The 22144-nt window shown below is 36.4% G+C and overlaps 1 protein-coding gene across 1 annotated transcript in view; it reads right to left on the bottom strand.

The window, feature by feature from the left end:
- The window catches only part of poln (polymerase (DNA directed) nu), a 47689-nt gene that overhangs the window by 5900 nt on the left and 19645 nt on the right, over positions 1–22144 (bottom strand). The window contains exons 20-24 of the mRNA XM_055229248.1: positions 16630–16717; positions 13271–13348; positions 9652–9763; positions 7183–7265; positions 3636–3767 (exon numbers count right to left, since the gene is read on the bottom strand). Of these exons, the coding sequence (XP_055085223.1) occupies positions 3636–3767; positions 7183–7265; positions 9652–9763; positions 13271–13348; positions 16630–16717 (493 nt within the window). The remainder of the gene's footprint in view (positions 1–3635; positions 3768–7182; positions 7266–9651; positions 9764–13270; positions 13349–16629; positions 16718–22144) is intronic.

Raw genomic sequence — 22144 nt, 5'->3', positions numbered from 1 at the left:
TAATAATCAGTTTGGTCTAATATAGGATCTTTAAGTATCACCTACACAAGACATGTTGAACTCCCCATTTCATCAATTAAGAAGTTGAAGGTTACATCTAACAGTGTTAACGATACACGCAGGAGTTTGATAATATGCAAATATAAACTGTCAGCATGAGTTAGTTTTCTGACCCCTTGAGCCTACAAATATCAGTGTCTTACATTTCCTCAAAAAATATTATTTATTTCAAAACAGTTCTTTTTATTTGACTAACTGACTAATGTATAAGAAATCAAAGTGGGTTGAACAAATGCACTCAAGTAATCTAATTACAAAATACATGGAGGCACTAATATATACCTTGCACCAGAGTATCTTGCTGCAGACTGTTTACAAATCTATGCTCAAAGCAGTAGAACAATGTTTCATCTTTGTGATGCTGCTCGTAAAGTAAAATGTTTCATCTGCAGCTGCTATTACAAGTTGAAGACGGGCATTCGCTTAATACATAAAAGAGAACAGGGGGGCAGCCTTTGCAAAAGAGGTGGTTTTGTCTCATCTAAATATCAGAGAGTGGGTGTCAAAACAGTGTAGAGCGTTTCAAAAAGGCTAGGTCTCATCACTGATATTACCAAGTATTTCTTACAGACAGCCTTTAGTGGCTTATAAAACATTGTCACTGTATATTTCAAATGAAGGTGAGTTTCCAACAAGCTTTCTTCACATACACTTTATAATTTAACAGGAAGACAGTTGATTATTTTTCCATTTAGTTGATTACATTCAAATATTAGAAGCATGACCTTTACTCAAGTGGGGTATTGTAGTAGAGAGTAGTGTTGTCACGATACTAAAATTCAATAAAACTAAATTTCGATACTAAGGAATAGACTTGACACTCAATACTGATTCCGATACCACAATGGTAATAAAAATACTCTTTATTTAGACATTCTTCTATATCACCATGTGGCCTTCAGTCGTCCAGGTAGGTTCCATAGTGGTCCATTGGCGTATACTTATCTATGTGGTGTCTGTGTAATCCCTCAGTCATCCAGGTCTGACCCAGAGCAAAAAACGAAATTTAAAACTGTCGACTGGACAAATCTTTGTAGGAGTGAAAACCTTTCGCTGTTCATCCAAGCCATTTCTTCAGTTCTGGTCAAATTGCTGGTGGACACTGCACTATATCTATCTGAAGGGAGGGGCTAATTACACTGAAACTGTAAACAACTGTTGTCTCCAGTTTCAAACATAACGACCCTATTCAACCTTTAATGGCCACCTATTGTTCTCTTCTGTTTCTGTTTGTTTTGGGTCTGAGGATGGAGTTATAGATGGGGGACATCACCTGTCCCCCATCTATAACTCCATCTATAACATCCTGTTCAAGGAAGAATTGTCTTTCCTAACAAAAATAGCTTCTTTAATTAGGAGTTTGAGAGGGGAGTTAAAGAAGCCATTTTTGTTAGGAAAGAGAATAGCAGTTTCAGTGTAGTTAGCCCCTCTCTTCAGATAGATATAAGTTAGTGTCCACCAGCAATCTGACCAGAACTGAAGAAGTGGCTTGGATGAGCAGTGAAACGTCTTCACTCCTACAACCATTTGTCCAGTCGACAGTTTTAAATCTTGGCTTTTGCTTTGTGTATGTGGTCTCATACTTGTTCTGAAACAGCTCGAGATTATTCTAAAGCTATTCAGGAATGGTTCATTTCTGTTCTGAATGTGACTTTTATAGAATTTTTATCTGTTCAAATAAGTAGTTTTGGTTTTAATATTAGTTTTGGTATCTATAACTATGTGATTTTCGCTACTTTTGACAACCCTAATCAAGATGGAGATAAGAAAGAATAAAGCAAATGCCTGGGGGTATGTATTGACCAAAGTGGAGGAGTTATAGTGGGGCGTGTGTCCATTAGGCCTCGTGGATCCCAGAGCTTGGACGTGCCAACAGCACCTGCAGGTTCATGATGCCAGTGATGGGGTTGTTGCATGTGATGTAACAATTGTAATTGCGATGGTCAGTCAATATCTAAGACTTAAGTGTATGTGTCCACACTGATAATGGGATAAAATGACCAGATGCCCTCCCTATACTATTCTTACTGTCATTACCCTTTTATCAAAGATGGGAAGGCTGATACACCATAGATGGCAAAATTAGACAGTGTACCAGAGGTCTCAACAAAAGATGTGAAAACACAGTGGTCTTAATTTAAAGAGGGGGTATTACACTTCTATAGGGTATTGATTGCTAACATCTTGCATATTTAGATCACCAAGTTACCTTTTGTTGTTTGGAAAATGTATTAACATGTTAATAAATTTCAATTTCAATTTTGCCGCTCTGAGCCCTCCCTCCCTTTCGCTCCATGCTCAACTTTTCCTTCAGAGCATTATTGCAACACAATCAGTGTGCATCCCACAAAGTCACAGTGTATTTGTGTATAGTGTTTTGTGTCATACTTTGTATATTTGTGGGGAACTGTCGTGTAGGAGCATGGGTGACGTAGGCTTGTGGGATGAGCTTTGGATGGTATTATACAGCTAACCGTAAGGATGGTTCAAATAAGGACCGGGAGAGATTGCTACTTAAACCTGCATGGCACGTTATAACATGGCAGAAAGCTCCAAAAAGTCAATTTTGCGTAATACCCCTTCATTAAGCTTCAGTCCAGAATCAAGTAGAGTGAGGGTTAAACTGTAGAGTGAACAGTATTGGTGCCGGCCTCAGCTGTGTGCTGTGTTAGCAGTTTGGTGTAAATGTAAATAGATTGCTCCATCTGATCAGCTCCTGCCCATCCAATTTCTGATCCACAACACTCCCCTCAAGTATTGACCACAGGCAGTTTGTCTCTCTGCTGCCAATGCGAGCACATCTTCTTTCATCGCCAAGCATGCATGCAGATGCACTAGTGTTGTCATGAAAAAAAATTTCAAACTTAATTTTGACACTAAAGAATAGGCTCAATACCAATTTTGATAACCAAATCATCATTTTAAAAGCTCTTTTTAGTCAATATATCTAGTTTTAGTATTGATTAGTATGTGATTTTTGATACTTTTACCAACCCTAACTACAGAGCCACTATGTAAAACTGAGCTTTCACCCCCAGAGGCACTAGTAATAGAATAACTAATATAAACTGTTAGTACCATAGCTTCACAATACTGGAACAAGGCATTGTGGAAAGACAATTAGGGCTGCACAATATATCGCAAAACCATGGGTCTCAATATTTGCTGACACAATAATCAATATTGCTAGAAAAAAATAAATAAATCAACAATCAACAAAGAAGTGTACTGTTTTTGAAAAAGTAAGATTCCTTATAAAGTTCTACAATTACACTTGGGTTGGTCTTGGTTTTGTCTTTGTTAAATTTTTCTTTTCACCCAGTTTGACTAGTAAATGAAGGCATGTCCATTTTTTGTTTTCAATGAACGTATTGTGCCAGAAAACTATGTTAAAATATTGCAATAAGATCGTAATCGCAATAAAAACCTTGTTATCAAATATTACATCTTTTTCTCATATTGTGCAGTGCTAATGACAATCATTAATCACCCGCCACTGATCAAAAGTGAGTATGAAAGGATTCTACCCAGAATGAATACATAACGATATTATGGGTAGATATTTTTTCACAAACCTTTTTTCTGGCACTCAGCAACAGTCTTTTGGATAAAGTTCTGCACTTCCACATATGTCTGGAGAAAGCTGTCCTGGAATCGGCGAGCCTGCTCTGTGCTCACACCAAGGATCCCTGACAGACGCTCAGGACCTGGAGCAAATAACAATGAAAGTCACTGGATTACGTACAAACTCCATCACTTCCATCATCATGACATTTAAACAATGACATTGATTTTTCTTTACTTTAACTTTAATGGTTTAAATTGCCACAGAAAAATATCTGTTATCTTAGTATATCTTAGTTCTCCAGGTGTATTCAACTGTTAAGGCAAAAACTGGGAAGGTTGCAAAAGACTTCAGGGGAAGGGTTTTTCTTTAGGGCAGAAAAGGCTCAGATTGAATCAGTGATGTGGGAAGACTGCAGAGTGTTTGCACTGTGTACAATGTGTGTTCACACAGCACATGAATTCAAATTGTGATGCAAGGAAGGTCTAATCAGAGGGTTGTGGGAGACAAAGAGTAGAGGTAGAAAGTAATTACAAATACTCAGAACTAAGAAAATCTTCTGGGTAATTGTACTTTTTAAGGTAGATCTTCAAACCCATACTTGTGTTGTAATTGAATACAATTCTAATCGTCCCCTTGCATGGCTGTCTCACTGTTCTATGCACTCCTCTATACCTACACACACATAACAGCACTGCACCGCTTGCTCATAAAATATGCATATTGCATACAGTTTTGTATAAAAAAAATTCTAACTAAACTTCTACTAAAACCATGCTAAAAAGTAACTTAAGTTTGAGTATTTTTTCCCCATGTGTACTTTACTCATACTTGTAATAGTTCAGTAATAGTAACAGTATTCTCTCCACTGTCGAGAGTCACACTCGAGTCAGCAGCAGCATAAACTAAAGGTATGTATGCAAGTCAGAGGTCAGTACTGAGCTTGTCTCCTCTGTCTCACAATTTATTTTAGTTGTTTATAAGCTAACTAAAAGAGAGTGAAGTCAGATATGGAGTTTACGGCTAAATCTAGCTCAAATTTCTCCGTTTATTGAGACACGAAAATGGTACTAAGACTAAAGCCAACATTCCAGCCACTTTGGAACCACATTGGCAGGTGCCCTTTGACCTTCATTATTGACACTTCGTATGTCTGGTCTTGAACCTCAGGCATTCAGTACTTCTCATTCCTTTAAATCAGATTGGTGTCTTTTTGTTTTGTTTTTTCTTCAGCCCAGAAAGTCAATAGGTCAATGTAAAACAAAGCAACATTTGATCCGTGAACAAAGTATATGCCATACTTTCAGTCTTGTTTGCTGACCCACTTGTGAGCACACAGAAGTGTGTGAGCTTGCCGTGCCCCTCCTCCCTGCCCTGATTATTGTCTGTGGAGAAAGCTTCCTTTTAGTATTCAGTCTCCATGGAAACGCATGCTTCCATGAAGAGCAGTCTGTCTGTGTCGATGAGAAGCACCTACAGTTTCTCCTCTTGTGGCCCTTTTACCCTTTTGCCTACATTACTTCAGTCCCCGCCTCTTTTACTCTTAACCTACATACTCCATACTCCCATATATATATATATATATACACATATACATATATACACATATACATATACATATATGTATATATATACATATATATATATACATATATATATATATATATATATATATATATATATATATATATATATATATATATATATATATATATATATATATATATATATATATATATATATATATATATATATATATATACACACACACTGCCTGGCCAAAACAAAGGTCACACACTCTAATATTTTGTTGGACTGCCTTTAGCATTGTTTCAATAAGCTTCTGCAATGTCACAAGATTTATTTCCATCCAGTGTTGCATTAATTTTTTACCAAGAACTTGGATTGATGATGGTAGAGTCTGACCGCTACACAAAGCCTTCTCCAGCACATCCCAAAGATTCTCAATGGGGTTAAGGTCTGGACTCTGTGGTAGTCAGTCCATGTATGAAAATTATGTTTCATGCTCCCTGAACCATTCTTTCACAATTTGACCCCAATAAATCCTGGCATTGTCATCTTGGAATATGCTTGTACCATCAGGGAAGAAAAAAAAGCCATCGATGGAATAACTTCCCATCACTGGTATATTTAGGTGTCAGCTGACCTCATTCTTTGAGCACATACTGTTGCTGAACCTAGACCTGACCAACTGCAGCAACACCAACCTATTAGCTTTGTTAAATCCAGGCAGTGTATATATATATATAATATATACACATACACATCTGTGTTTTAGTAGCGTCTCATGGGTTAAATCTTGCCCTTTTGCTTTCTCCACAGGCACCTCAAGAATCCAGCATGTTTGAAATAAAAGTCTTTCATATTCATTGTTGTGGATTATTGAGTTCCCCAGTCAATTTAAGATGGCTGTATTAGCCTTCCCTCACCGTGCTACAGCTCCTGCTGAAGCAGAACACAGCTCAGCACTCTGCTGTCAGCATGAGAGCATTGGATTGTGTGGAGTTTATAAAAGCATCCTCACATGTCTATTTCAAAAAGAGTGGTCTGTGTAAACAGCAGATTTGGTTAGTACAATAAAAACATGTCACTTAAATTTGCAATTCTATGTACATATTTTCTTTAAAGAAATATTTCACAACCATGTCTACCAAAACAATCACCTGACACCTGCAGATTTGCTAACAAGAAAGCCTGGCTTCCCGTTGGTTTGCCACAAAAAACTGAACTGAACCTACTGTTTTGTCACTTCACTGCATAGGTCACAGTGTTGTATTTCAGTGTCACTGTAGTCTATGGTCAAAGTGTAACCCTACATTAGTATAATAATAATAATAATAATAATAATAATAATAATAATAATAATAATAATAATAACAACAATAACAACAACAACAACAACAACAATAATAATAATAATAATAATAATAATAATAATACATGCTAGTAAAAGATATGTATTGTTCATAGCCAGGGCACATGTCACATGATAAAACAGTATGGCACACAGAGTAGAGTCTGTCACCAATTTAGGGCCCTAGAAGCAGGTTATGACACAGGTACATTAGGGCTATGGCACTAAATATCACAATTGTCATAGAGCTTTGGTGATAATTCTGCCTGTTTTGGGTGGCCAGGCATGTCATAATTGTGAATTTGAAGGTTCATATTGTTTTTAAAGCTTAATTTTAGAGTTAATACAGTGATGGCACTTGACCTGGACTGACCAATGAGAGGGGTGGGCCACAAATGACTGCCATCCCGCAGTCACAAAGCCTTCATATAGTTATCTTATTCCACCTTTCTCTCTATTTTTATCTGGCCAACTCCACCCCTGTTCACTCTATAGATTCATGAAGTGAAACTCTATACACAAAAAGCATGCCGCAGTTACTGAGCAGCTCAGCCCAGGTGAAATATCTTTAATATTAACTGCGTAATGGATAAATATAAACATCATTCATCAATGATTGAAAGTTAAGAATGAATTCTTCAGTAGTTATGTATTTAAGTCAATATATTTGCATCAGTCTCACCTGCACCATACACCACAGAGTAGACAATACGTTTGGCATGTTCACGGTCCTCTGATGACACCTCTGTCTCACTTACTCCTTTCCTGGAGAATAAGAGAGAGAATTACACAGCACCAATGAATGAATGAATGAATGAATGAATGTGTGTGTGTGTGTATGTATGCATGAATGTATGTATGTATGTATGTATGTATGTATGTATGCATGCATGTATGTGTGTATGTATGTATGTATGTATGTATGTATGCATGAATGTATGTATGTATGTATGTATGTATGTATGTATGTATGTATGTATGTATGTATGTATGTATGTATGTATGTATGTATGTATGTATGTATGTATGTATGTATGTGTGTATGTATGTGTGTATGTATGCATGTATGTGTGGGGGAAAAAAGTACTATACATTTTTGGTAACAGTCATTACCAAGGAAATATACATTGATATGTACTACCATGATTACAAGTAACTAAGTAATACATCATTTAATTAACTTTCTAATTAAATAAAAAAAAACAAAAAAACATATTATAGTATGATACTGGTACTGTACTTGTACAATATTCTTGAGAGTGGTGTTGCTTCTACCTTTTGACAAGATGGAAGCCAAATTAGGCCTGTCTTTCACTGCCCCCTGCTGGAAAGGCAATATGAACTCCATACAATACCTCAAAATTTAAACTTTTTTACAACTGGAACATGAACTAATCCATAAAGTGTTAAATGTAAGGAAAAGCAAATTGTAAATAAGCAAAAAGCTAATCTTGAAATACAAGATTCAGACACCACCCTCAGTAGATTTGACAATACAGAAAAAAGGTATCAGAGAGAGACATTAGAAGAGAAAGTCCCAGCAGGGCAACAATTGCACCAGTTAATTTGTTTAAGGATGAGAGTGAGATAATGAAGGGAGTCTATGTAAACCTCAGTGGAGGTGCTAATATGCTCTGTGCGACAGGATAATCTGTTTAACTGGGCGCCCTCTGCTCCACGCTTCACTGAGACGGATCGCAGGAGGAAAGGAGCAGCTCTGAGCAGTTGAAAAACACACAACTTTTTATATTATCATCTCCATGAGAAATATCTGGAGTAGAATTGTCACAATATTAAAATTTTAAACTTGATTTCAATTCTAAGGAAAAGACTCAATGCTCAATACTGATTCCTTTACCACACTGTTAATAAAATAATAATAATAATAATAATAATAATAATAATAATAATAATTGATGGATTCAAAATATATATTCAAGTTATATTATGTTATCTCACTGTTCATTTTAAAGGTACTGTAATGTAATGTTCACTCTTTATTATAATCATTATATTCAACTATGTAAACTATGTAATCTGCACTAATGTTTGTTCTTGAGTCTTGCAGAAAATGTCTTTTGAAAGTGCAGGATCCCACGGGAAGAAGGTCACTGTGAAACCCTAAAACAGAAACATCATGGGAGGATGTTTTGTGCGAAGGGGAAGAGTGACCTTCTGGAAATGCAAAAACAGAATATATTTCTCTGTGAATTTCGTCATATGTTTTTACACTGCTTGCAAAGTATATGTCCCCCCCATCCCTTCAGAGCGGCAGTGTATGTGTATGTAACTAGGGTTTCCTAACTTTAATAAAAGAGGAGAAAAACGGTCTGGGCCTTCAGAGAGGGTGCGAGGTGATTTGTAACTGAAGGTTTTTTGCCTCTCCACTCTTTCTCCTCAATATTAAGACAAAATAATCTCTCTTGTCTTCTCTTCTCTTTTGAACTGTAATATAGGTTGTGAACCTATCAATAATAATAATACAAACATTTAAACAACAGAATGTGACTTTCAACATGAAATCATCGTACTTTCTTTTATTTTACCTTATATCTATGGAATCCCTCAATTGTCAGATAGATTCCACAGTGGTCCATGGGTGTCATGTATATGATCTTATACTTGTTCTGATACAGCTCAAGATCATTCTAAAGCTATTCAGGAAAGGTTAATCTCTGTCTTGTGATTGCGACTTTTTTAGCATAGATATTTTCTCAAATCTAGTTTCGATAGTAGTATTAGTATTTTTAGTAACAATTAGTATCTGATTGTCAATATTTTGACAACCCTCATCTGGATAATGATTAGCAAGACATGCTACAAGCAACCAGGAAGACAGGTAATGCTTTTCACTTTGTGATTGGTCAAAGGGAAGACATAAAGAAATAAATATTATAAAAAGTTTGGGGTTGATTGAGAAACTCAAATGGATAAGTAAATAACTTGTTTTTGATGTTAGATTTATATTTGCTAAAAACTACCCAAATGACTCTGCTCTATGGAGGCAATTGGAAGATGGCACAGTTGTTATGGCAACAGGTTATTAGTGATGAGGGGAGGAAGGAGGTAGCAGGCGAGACCCTGTGGAGCCCTCACCTTGGCAATAACATTGATGTGTATGGTTGTGTATGAGAGTAAGAGAGGGGCGTACCATTGTGAGGCGAGCATACTGAAGACGTCCGCCTCGGGGTTGGTAAAGATGCGGAGCAGCTCAGGGTCAGAGGAGAGGTGAGCCAACAGACGGAGCTCCACCTGGCAGAAGTCTGGGAAAACAGAAGGCACACATCAATCACACCTCTAATCATTCACATATGGGAACAGACCTTTGTAGTCCACATTAGGATTGTCAAAAGTATTGAAAATCAGATAATAATTTATACTAAAACTAGTAATGAAACTAGATGCTCATTTGAGCAAGTATTAATACTAAACAATTTACATTCACAGGAGAAAAATTAACCTTCCCTGAATAACTTTAGAATGATATTGAGAACACACAAACTAGTATACACCCATGGCACAGATATAAGGCCACATGATAATATAAAGGAAAGTTCTGTTATTTAATGTTGAAAGTGCTTTTTTTTTAAATAATCATTGTGATATCAGTACTGAGTCTTCCTTAGTATTGAAATTCAGTTTTAAAATTGTAGTATCATGACAACACTAGTCGACAAATCAAATATCACAAAACAACCTCACATATTTAGCGCCGAGGTTGTGTGCTATTGACAATTAGGAATTTCTTAAAATATTGATAATATAGACAATATTATCTGAAATCAATTAGAAATGTGCATGTCATTTTTATCATTCTAGCCATTAAAAAGTCACTTGATAAGAAACTGCAAACTGCAAACTACAAACAATAAATTTATCTTATACTTAGTCATTCATTTATGAAAGGGCGACCCTACACTATGGTCAGCTATGGAGATCTGTTTCCTAATATCTCTCTGGACAAACAAAAGAGTAAGTGTGAAAAAGATATACAGCCACTGACCGCAATGCATTACATTTAAGCCACACTCCCCTCCAGACACCTCTGCTAAGCTGTTCCCAAATCAAATTACAAGCCAACAAATGCAACAGCAGCAGAACAAAGGGGCACAAGTGTGAACACTCTCCCACCCTGCATGAAGCAACTAAATGCAAGGTGTCCATGTGTTTAGTCAATGAAGGACTGCTGACAGTGGGCCTGGGCTTGAAGATCCTATGTAAATGTATAAAGAACATGGAAAAAATTGGTAGGATTATCCTATGTAGTACTGTTCCACATGATTATTATGCTGTAATAGGGTTGTCAAAAGTATAAATATTAAAAACTAGACACTCATTTGACCAAGTATTGATACTAAAAGTGACAACAGGACAGAAATGAATCTTTTTCCTGAATAGCTTTAGAATGATATAAGTGTAAGACTGCAAAGACTAGTATATGCCTATGGACCACTATGGAACATACCTGTCGACTGAGGAATTACGCAGATATAGGACTCCATATAAAATACTATTATTTAATAAATAGTAAATAAAATAATAAACAAATAAAGCGTGTTTTAATATCATTATGATATCAAAATCAGTATTGAGTATTGAGTCTATTCCTTAGTATGGAAATCAAGTTGGAATTTTTAGTCTCATGAGAACACTATGCTGTAATAACATAAAAAGAACTGTTCCAATAATGGAATCTCACTATCTGACTTTTTATTTCTGGGTGTATGTTTTCTTGCTCCAAGAGATTGAACATATACTTTTCATACCTAGAAAACATTGATTTGAAATAATTTTGTACTTGATATTATGGAAGTCAGTGTGTGACTGTATTATAGCAACATCAATTTACAGCTTCAAAATATGTCCTTTTCTCTATGATTATGATGTTAAATCATAGAAAAACACCAGAGTAATCATACAAGAAGAATCCTAATGTGTAAAACAAAGCGGCAGTGGAAATGATATACTGAGTGAAGAAGAGACTTTCTAAGAATATCCTCCATCAATGTTTTATGAAGCAGATCACATTTCCTCTGGCGAATATACATGGGGAGAATATGTTTGTACAAGACAAATATGATAAATATAAATAAACAAGATCTGATACAGGTGTAAATCAAAATAATATAAGGGTGAGATGCAATTCTAATGAATAAGACTGCTAACTACAGTAACTGCTATATAGCTAGGTTCAGTATTTCGTTTGTAAAAAGTTGCGTATGCCATGTACTTTATTGTTATGAAATGTATACATTGCTGACTGTGGATTTTTAGATTATAAAGATTATTACTGCTGTTGTATCTTTGACAGCAGACTGGACAAAAAGAGGACTAAACCACTTCATTCATTTTTTATTTCATTTGCTGCAGCGCCCTGAACAACTGACTTGCTTGATGATACAGCCTCAGAAAGTTATAGATAAGAGCTTAAGAGCAAAGCATAAACCTGTGCCTGGAAAAGATGAAGTGTCCCTAGGGGCTGTGGTTAGTGATTCAGGAAGCATAAATCGACAAATACCATGGCCAAAAGAAGTGTCGCTAAAGCTGGAGCCAGCTGAAGAGTGTTTGGAGGGAAAGGGTTGACGCATTGTACAAGGGCTACATAATATTGGACCATTTTGCAATATGCAAACACACTTGAATACATTTTTTAAGTCCAAAATTTCAGTTATCATTTAAAAAAATACATGCTTTAATTTACTAGGGAAACTTTGCCAAAATAAAAAGACTAAATCAGGGCAAATTTTGGACTTATTAATAAAAATGATAAATAAAATCTGCTTTACTTAACAAATTCTTTAAAAAACAAAACAAAAAACAGTGCATTTTGGTCAGATGGAGAACCTTGGTGTTATCTATATCGATACTCGTATTTTGCAGCCCTACATTGCACAATACAATAACTCAACATAATAAATTAGGATGTTTCTGATGTAATATTCATAGAAATTAGTAGAATTTGTTCTGCCACTGACCCCTTGTGGTAGAATTTAACCTTGAAATGTATAATCTAATGTGTTGTTACAATATGTTGACTTTTTAGATATGGCTTTCAGCTATTATTGGGCAACAATAATGGAAAAAGTGGTAGCTGAACCCACACAGCAGTAGGTCTGGCTTTGGAAAGGACATGGACATGGAGATTGTGTGCCGTCTCCTGCTAACCCCAGTGTATGTAACCTCTTATGTAAGATCAGCACACCCCATTTACCACTAAATGCTCCACCCACCTCACAATGGTCCAGCTTTGTCTGCACAGCATGGACCACAGCGACTTTCTGACCTGACCTTTATACAAATGCACTCAATGGGAAAAGTGAAAATCAAATGTTTTGTTTTTTTTTTAATAGAGGTGTTTTTAAGAAACTAACACTTGATACATTAGGTCGTGTAGTTGTTTAGTCGATAAAATGGTCGGTGGTGTCTTAGTTGTAGAAATTCTATAAAATGCAACAGTATGTAATAATCTCAATCTTATACACCTGAACCTGACCACAATGTTATTTAAAAATAGTACAGTCATTCTAAATTTCTGTTCTCTAAGAATTGACTGTACAAAATAGTTATGCTGATGTGACAAGCTACTGTTTACAGTCTCCATACTTTCACTACAGAGGCATAATGTTTATCAAAAAAGTCTTTCCAGTGTCTAAGGTTTAGTTAAAGATTTCATCAACATGAAGGCAGTGCATGGCTGAGCAGCTAAGTGGAACTAAATCCACTATAACAGAGTAACATTTTGCTCTCAGTTTCGCTGGCGCTAACTGTACCCGCAGAGAGGAAGGTCCAACCCTCTTTAGGGATGAACATGGCTCGAGGATGGACAGTCACAACTTCCTCTTCCTTTCCTGAAAAAAACAAAAACAAAAATATTTACATTTTACAAACAAAAATATTTACATTTTACAAACTATAAAGCAGGATTAAAAATATTATATACACTACCAGTCAAAAGTTTGTACACACACTCATTCATTTTTTTTCCTTTATGTTTGCTACTTACTACATTTTATATACATACAGAAGACATCAAATATATCATGCACGATGTATGTAATTATGTAGCAAAGAAAAATAAAGTTAAAGAACTCTAAACTAAATATTTGTTTTATATTTTATATTCAAAGCCTCACAGTAGCCACCCTTTCTTACAAACACTTGGCCTTCTCTCAATGAGCTTCATGAAGATTTGATAAAGTTACCTGAATGGTTTTCACATCACAGCTGTGCCAGTCAACAAATGTCAAAAGTGCAAAGCAGTGCTCAAAGCAAAAGGTAGCTATTTTTAGATAATGTTTTAAATCTAAAACTAGTTTTGAGTTTATTTTTGTTTACTACATTCCATATGTATTCATTCATAGTTTTGATGCCTTCAGTGAGAATCTACAATGTAGTCATGGAAATAAAGACAAAACATAAATTAAATATGTCCAAACTTTTGACCGTGCAGTGTAACAGAGAAAGCTTTCTGATAACATTACACTACACTTCACTACATGAGCCAAAACAAATAATTAAGCTTTAATTTGCATAACTCCTTATTTAATCAAGAACATTCCTCATTCTTCCCACAGAAACAAATAGCTTTATTTCAAAACTCATTATGCAGTTTGTGTGATTAGGGATAAATAAACAGACACGTAGCGAAAAAAAAACAAAACAATTCACAACATGGACATTAAATTAAATCAATTCAGTGTGACTTATCAATAATATATAAATAAATGTCAGAGTCAGATCCAATCAGATCGAGCCTTTCTTTGCTGCTGTGAAGTGCTGACCTTACTGCAGGAGAAATAATGGGGTCTGTAACAGTGAACCATCACATCCCACGTCAGCATGATGCAAATACTTCTCAGTACAGAAGAGCAGGCAAATAAATACATGCTGACAAGGAACTGTTGCGGTGGTCTTGTACACATAGGTCACTGAGAGCAGTTCACACCTCAAGACTACTGCATAGGTAATGAGGGGCTGAGTCAGGGGGAAGAGGGGAAGAAAACAGGGAGAGGCTAGAGAGGGAGATTTGATGATGAGACAGAAAATAATGCAGAGTTAACAATAGAAGGCTGTCTTGAAAATGACCTCTGTCTGTGCATGTGAGCCTGGGTCTGTCTGTGTGTCGTTCACAAAGCTTTTTCTCCTCCCCCACCAGTGCGACCAGTCCTCACGGTGTATTTAGCACAGGTGAAGGAAAAAAACACTGCATATAGGAAAAACAAGGGTGTGCGTGCTAGTGTTCGTTTTAATTAGACTTTATAGTTCATTGCATTCAGGCCCAGATCACACATCCGTGATTTGAATCAGAGCTGTGTAAGACCAATGCCCATGCATGTCAGAAATTTTTCAATGTTTATTTCTCTTTGCACCACTGCTGGCCAGCCGTGTATTCAGGGGTTCCGTCCATTTGAAGTGCGTTGTCATAGAAATACATAAAGTGATCAGCCGATGGGCTCTCATGTAGCTCCTGTTACGTGTTTGGGGTGTGTGATGTGTGTTGTATGTGAACGAGGCTGACCCAAAAGTAAAGTAAACAGAAGAAAATCTAGTATGCACCGGGGTCGCTCCACAGAGCGCACTAACGTGTGAAAATTACTTTAGAGTGAAACTGCTTTGCCCTTGTTTACTAGCTAACATCATTATGGGTCATGAAAATAGATTCTGGATGGAAGTCAAAATGTCTTGATTGCAAAAACAGTGTCCAGATGACTACCGTTGAAATCGTCTCTACATTGAACCACTCCTGGATGGATGAATGAATAATCAATGAAACATTCACAACATATAACAGCTATTATTATCCTCTTTTAAAATGGACACCTAAGCATTGTTGTTTTGTAATTTAAAATAATGTAAATGTATTGTATGCTATGCTAATCACTTGCTAAGATTTTAAATATTCTTAGATAATAGATTATTTGTCAAAAATGTGTACAGTGAAATTAGTCAGACATTGTCATATGTGTCAAATGATGTTCAAAAGTGGGACATGCAACTGCAATATTTTAATCAGCAGTGCCTCTATTTACAGCTAAAACTCTTTTAATTCAGATATAACTTGTGGCTGTTAAAATTGTTGCATTGCTTTGTATTGTGTAGAATGTAAAGCAATCCACAAAGGGCACTTGTATTTATAGCGCTTGACAAAGAAGTGGCTTGGAAATTGGCTTGAAAAGGTTAGCTCATAACAAATGTGGTCTCATAAATTCATTTAGGCTAAGTGTAGGGACTGATGAAACAGCACAACCAACCACATTCTATTAGAAGAGAACTCCATATCCATAGCTGATTTATAAAATTGAGGGATTGTGTGAAGCCAGTCTTGGGAATTTACATGCTAGGTTATTAATGTGGCACAAAAGGCTGCAGGTTTGATTATGGTGCATTATAAAATGAAACCTTAATTACCGGTAATTAAATTATGAAACCTTAATTAATTAAATTATTTTACATAACAGAATCCCTTTTTAGAATTAATAGCTTTAATTTTATTTTATTTGTTACATTAAGATTAAGTAGATGTTAACTGCTACAGCTAATGCTTTGTCTCTTGCAATTTCACTTCAATGTGGACCTGCTTTTTCAAGATTATTATTACAAATCAATTTAACAAAATTTCAAACTCGATTTCGATATTGAGGAACAGACTCAATACTCAGTGCTAATTCTGATACTATAATGATAATGAGAAAAAAAACACTTTATTTAGAGAGTAGAATGTCATTTTCAACATTAAATAATAGTTTGTTCTTTTATTATGTGGTGTGTTATATATGTAACCCCTCAGTCATTCAGGTTCCATAGTGGTCCATGGGAGTATACTAGTCTATGTGGTTGATATAGCTCAAGCTCATTCTAAAGGTATTCAGGAAAGGTTCATTTCTGTCCTGCGAATGTGATTTTTTTAGTATTGATACCTGGCTCAAAGTATCAAATTTTTTCAATTTCGATTTAATTTTCGATAGTTTTGGCAACCCTATTGCACATGCTGTTAAAGTAAACTACATTAAGATAGCCTTTTTTAACATCAGAACCTACTCTGGTGCTTTCTCCCTCATCATTTTATCACATAACAAGAGACATTTAACGCACCCACACACCTGCCTCACACGTTCATCATTTAAATTACCTGCAGGAGGGACATTTTGTGGATGTTTTCTTGCGATGTACAACTTCCTGGTCACTTGAAGAGGATGTCTTGGAAGAGCTTGGAAGTTCTGGTAAAAAAAACTACAATCAGGACTTAAACAATATGTCATTTCTTGTCGCCAACTTGATAAAATAAATTATTCGTGCAGTCAGATTAAGTGATTTAGTTCCCTATTTTAGCTCCACTGTGCCAAATTCCCCGGTAATTTTAGAATCAATAATCATTGCAGTCATTATGTAATTTTATCTGTTTTTTTTCAAGTCATCCCAAGACTCAGCATTATTTTATCTTCTCAAATTAATCTGTGTTAATCTGTATGTGCTATAACCTATTCATCACCCATCATCGATTATGATTTTTTTTTTTTTAGTTCTAACACAAAAGTACAGGGATTTTGTAAGTAAGTAAGGTGAGTCCTGATTTTGCATTTACAAAAATGAGTAAAATTAGCAAGCATCGACTGAAAGAAACGGTTCCATCAGCAGCACTGACCACTAGTAATCCAACCCTTTAAAACGTCAATTTACCATGGCTTAAGGTTATTTATAAGGGTATTGGGGACAGATTATAAATAAATGCACTTGGTTTTAGTACTGCAGTTTCAAGCATTTCTTGTGGGATCAATATGGAAGCATCCACTTTATGTAATGAGATGACAGAAGCTACATAACCCAGACCTGGCTGTGATTAAAAAGTACATGTACTTTATTTGCTCAGGGCTATGGCTTCAGCTGTAAGGTGGCCTGCCTCAGAGAAAAATCGACTTGCAGCTTTCACTGTCCATTTATTATTCACAAGCGGAGGATAAACGCAGGACTGCAGTGGAAGGGCGTGGACAGTAGAATCCATGGGGCGCATGCAGAGGGAGGGGGCACAGGATACGTGACCTGCAGCATGTGTCAGAACCAGTGTGAAAGGTGCAGGAACAACAGTGTGTGGAGTGTGGGCGAGTGGCAGCTCATTCACTCTGTCAGATGTGAATGCTCAGCTTTATGCCACAATGCACCATGCTGCAGTGACAATAGCATAAAATAATCCAAACAGCAGTTTTGCAATAATGTTGCGCGGAAATAAACATTATTATTAGTAGCCAATGCATTATCTACAATCAATCATTTCCAATCCTTATGCAATGCTAAAAATGCATGATTATTTTGGTGCTAAATGTATAACTTAACTATGCACATATATTGTGTAGCCAAAACTAAATTAAATGTGTAAATATTTCAAGCTATATGTAGCTGTTATCACAAATGTTTAAAGGCTAAACCTCAGGATATGTACATTACATGTGATTCACAATATCGGCAGCTACCTACCTACCTGCAGATATTTACCTGCATCTTATTGTGTTTCCACATTACACCTGCAGCCTATACTACAGCTTGTCTGCCTGCTGCCACATAAGAACAATCGGACTGCAGATAGGGCATGAATCTGAGGTAATAAACTAAATAGGAACAAATGTACAGTAAGAAATACAGACAGCAAATGTCATTTGAGGGACTCCATTAAACCACGAAAGACAGTGTTCTCATTCTAATTACATCCTGCTAACACAAACGCTCAAGTGTTATACACATACAGTGGTTCAAAAAGTATTTAGTAAGCCACAAATTGTGTAAGTTCTCCCACTTAAAAAGATTAGAGAGGCCTGTAATTTTCATCATAGGTACACTTCAACTATGAGAAGCAGAAAGGGGGGAAAGAATCCAGGAAATCACGCTGTATTTTAATAAATTAATTGATAAATTCACTGGTAAAATAAGTATTTGGTCACCTACAAACAAGCAAGATTTCTGGCTCTCACAGGCCTGCAACTTCTTCTTTAAAAGGCTCCTCTGTCCTCCACTCGTTACCTGTATTAATGGCACCTGTTTGAACTCGTTATCAGTATATAAGACACCTGTCCACAACCTTCAACAGCCAGACTCCACTATGGCCAAGTCCAAAGAGCTGTCAAAGAACACCAGAAACAAAATTGTAGACCTGCACCAGGCTGGGAAGACTGAATCTGCAATAGGTAAGCAGCTTGGTGTGAAGGAATCAACTGTGGGAGCAATTATTAGAAATCTCCCTCGATTTGGGGCAAGATCTCACCCCATGGGGGCCAAAATGATCACAAGGTAAGCAAAAATCCTAGAACCAAACGGGGGGATCTAGTGAATGACCTGAAGATAGCCGGGACTAAAGTAACAAAGGCTACCATCAGTAACACACTACACCACCAGGGACTCAAATCCTGCAGTGCCAGACATGTCCCCCTGCTTAAGCCAGTATATGTCCAGGCCCATCTGAAGTTTGCTAGAGAGCATTTGGATGATCCAGAAAAGACTTGGGAGAATGTCACATGGTTAGATGAAACCAAAATAGAACTTTTTGGTAAAAACTCAACTAGTTGTGTTTGAAGGAGAAAGAATTCTGAGTTGCACCTAAAGAACACTATACCTACTGTGAAGCATGGGGGTGGAAACATAATGCTCTGGGGCTGTTTTTCTGCAAAAAACACCAGGATGATCCACGTAAAGGAAAGAATGAATGGGTCCATGTATTGTGAGATTTTGAGTGAAAACCTCCTTCCATCAACAAGGGCATTGAAGATGAAATGTGGCTTTCAGCATAACAATGATCCCAAACACACCGCACCAGGCAACAAAGGAGTGGCCTTGTAAGAAACATTTCAAAGTCCTGGAGTGGCCTAGCCAGTCTCCAGATCTCAACCTCATATCTTTGGAGGGAGTTGAAAGTCCATGTTGCCCAGCGACAGCTCCAAAACATCACTGCTCTAGAGGAAATCTGTATGGAGGAATGGGTCAAACTACCAGCAACAGTGCGTGAAAACCTTATGGAGACTCACAAAAAACGTTTGTTTGCCAACAAAGGGTATATAAAAAGTATTGAGATGAACTTTTGTTATTGACCAAATACTTATTTTCCGCCATAATTTTCTAATAAATTCTTGAAAAATCTGAAAAAATTATTTTCTGGATTTTTTTTTTCTCATTTTATCTCTCATAGTTGAAGGGCACCTATGATAAAAAACTACAGGCCTCTCTCATCGTTTTAAGTGGGAGATCTTGTACAATTGGTGGCTGACTAAATACTTTTTGTCCCACTGTATACAAACAGAGAGCATGGATATCTCTTCTGGGTTATTGCCTTCAATCAGCCAGAAAAAAATACTATTTTATTTTAGACTTTCAGTCTTTGCCTATTTGCACGCAATTGCTATTTGGAGTTATACTTTTTTTTTAATATATTATATTTAAAAGTTTGTTATTAATGGTAAATGTCTATGCTTTGCCAAATTATGCAAGTCAAGTCCATCAGCTTCAATAAAATTACTTCAATAACTGCACCGCATAAACTCTTGATGCATTTGTGGAAATTGTGGCAGTTGAATCTGGTCCACCAAGGGATAGGGAGGGTCTATAAGGACTACTGACTTGATACACAAATAGAGACACTGAAGCTAAGCTGTTGTGAAATCACTAAGCAACAGTTTAACAGCTCAACACAGAACAATGGTTAAATGATCCACAAGAATAAGGCACTGTCTAGTCACATCAAGCTGACATTAGAAATACAGTAAACTCAAATATGCATCTTATGTTCTTCATCACATCTCTCACAAAACCAAGCAATGTACAACAACTACTAGGGTTTTCAAAAGTATCATAGTAACCCATACTAAAACTAGTATTGAAACTAGATACTGATTTGAGCAGGTATTCATAATAAAAAGATCACATTCACAGGACAGAACTGAACCTTTCCTTAATAGTTTTTTTTAATGATCTTTAGCTGTATCAGAACCAGTTTAAGGCCACATAGACTAGTATATGCCCATGAATCTACCTGGATGACTGAGGGATAACACAGATATCAATGGTATTGGAATCAGTATTGAGTATGCCTGTCATTTTGAAGTGCGATATAGTAGTAAGTAAATAGAAGTAAATATAGACAATAAATTATAATATTGAAACCAAACCATAAAGCAGAATTATCCCCAAAAAGTATTGTTAAAAAAATAAATGAATGCAATAAATTTAAGATCATATAGTATTTATCGTGACAGGCCTAGTACTGAGTGTCAGGTCTATTGTATTGAAATCAAGTTTAAAATTTTAGAATTGTGACAACACTAACAACTACCAGAGAGACCTGCTTGTATCCAGTTATAAGGGGTCCTGTTATGACTCACTTCCATTGGTTAAACAAACCTAGAACTATATTAGTAATGTAAAACTGAACCCACAAATGATGAACCAGAACTAAATCTAAAACTAAGACAAAATGTAATGACCTCTTCAGGGTGAGCTGGGACCATTTGTGTGGAGTCAGTAGAGAATACTTCAGTGAAGTGCTTAGATCAGCCTTGAAAGGATTTCTGTAAGTGCTAAACCTTTAATGACTCAATGCAAAGCAGTCTTGAACTTGTGCTTGACAAACCATAGAGGCCATTAGACTCTTGATAATGTACACAGAAACAAATAACAATAAAAGCTCTTGTGAACACTTAAATGTCAGCAGTCCAAAATTATGTAAGTAAATAACTAATACAATGAATGCATTAAGGGATATTCATACAGTTTCAGAAAGACCTATCATTTGGATACAATTCATGTGAAATGTAAATTCCAATATATTATTAGGCCCGAGCCTGGGACTCCGTCCCGGCGAGGGACTCATTAAAACCGCGTCCGAAACCCGGAAAATGGCAAAAATCAAGTAGTAAACACGCCCCGACATGGCAGTGAGTGGTGTCAAAAATTAGAACTCGACGAGCTCTAATTGTCACAAAAGACCCCGAGAAAAAATAACGAAAGATGACTCGGTAGCGCCACCTCAAACTTTGATTTTCATGGGGCCAATGGGAGCCCGACTCGGAAAAAAGTCAACGTAAAAATCCGAAACTCACATCAAAAAATAGTACATGTCGGGACATGACAAAAATGATATTATGGCCCCGCCCTAAAATGTACAGGACGCCGGCCATATTGGATCAAACCCGGGAATGACAAAAGTGCACACCCTCACATTCAGGATATTTTCTCGCACAGTTTTCATCACAAACACTTCAAAATTTGGCCAAATCCCTCTAAACCCATGTGTGATTAAAGATTAACAATTACATTTTGATTATGACTTTGGGTGTGGTCAGGGTGAATTTTCAACAAAATCGCAATTTTTGCAATATTTCAATAAAATATTTCTCTTTCACACATTTTTTGTTGGGAAAATGCTAATACAGCGTTTATGCACATTTGTGAGCTGAACGCAATGATATGCAAATCAAGGCACTCTCTCACAAAATGGCTCTCTAGCGCCCTCTTCAAATTTCATTTTCAAAAATTCGTAGAAGACAAGCGATTTGTCGTGGACGTGTGAAAAAATTCACAGGGGCCTTATTTGTGATGGGGCACAATGTGAGAAAGTCACATGACTGTAGCTGTTATGGTTTAGGAGAAAAATAATGGGTGGAAAATGC

Source organism: Periophthalmus magnuspinnatus, chromosome 18 (assembly GCF_009829125.3).
Source record: "Periophthalmus magnuspinnatus isolate fPerMag1 chromosome 18, fPerMag1.2.pri, whole genome shotgun sequence".
Classification (NCBI taxonomy): domain Eukaryota; kingdom Metazoa; phylum Chordata; class Actinopteri; order Gobiiformes; family Gobiidae; genus Periophthalmus; species Periophthalmus magnuspinnatus.
Note: the sequence above shows the minus strand (reverse complement) of the source record. Positions and strands in the feature narration are given on the sequence as shown.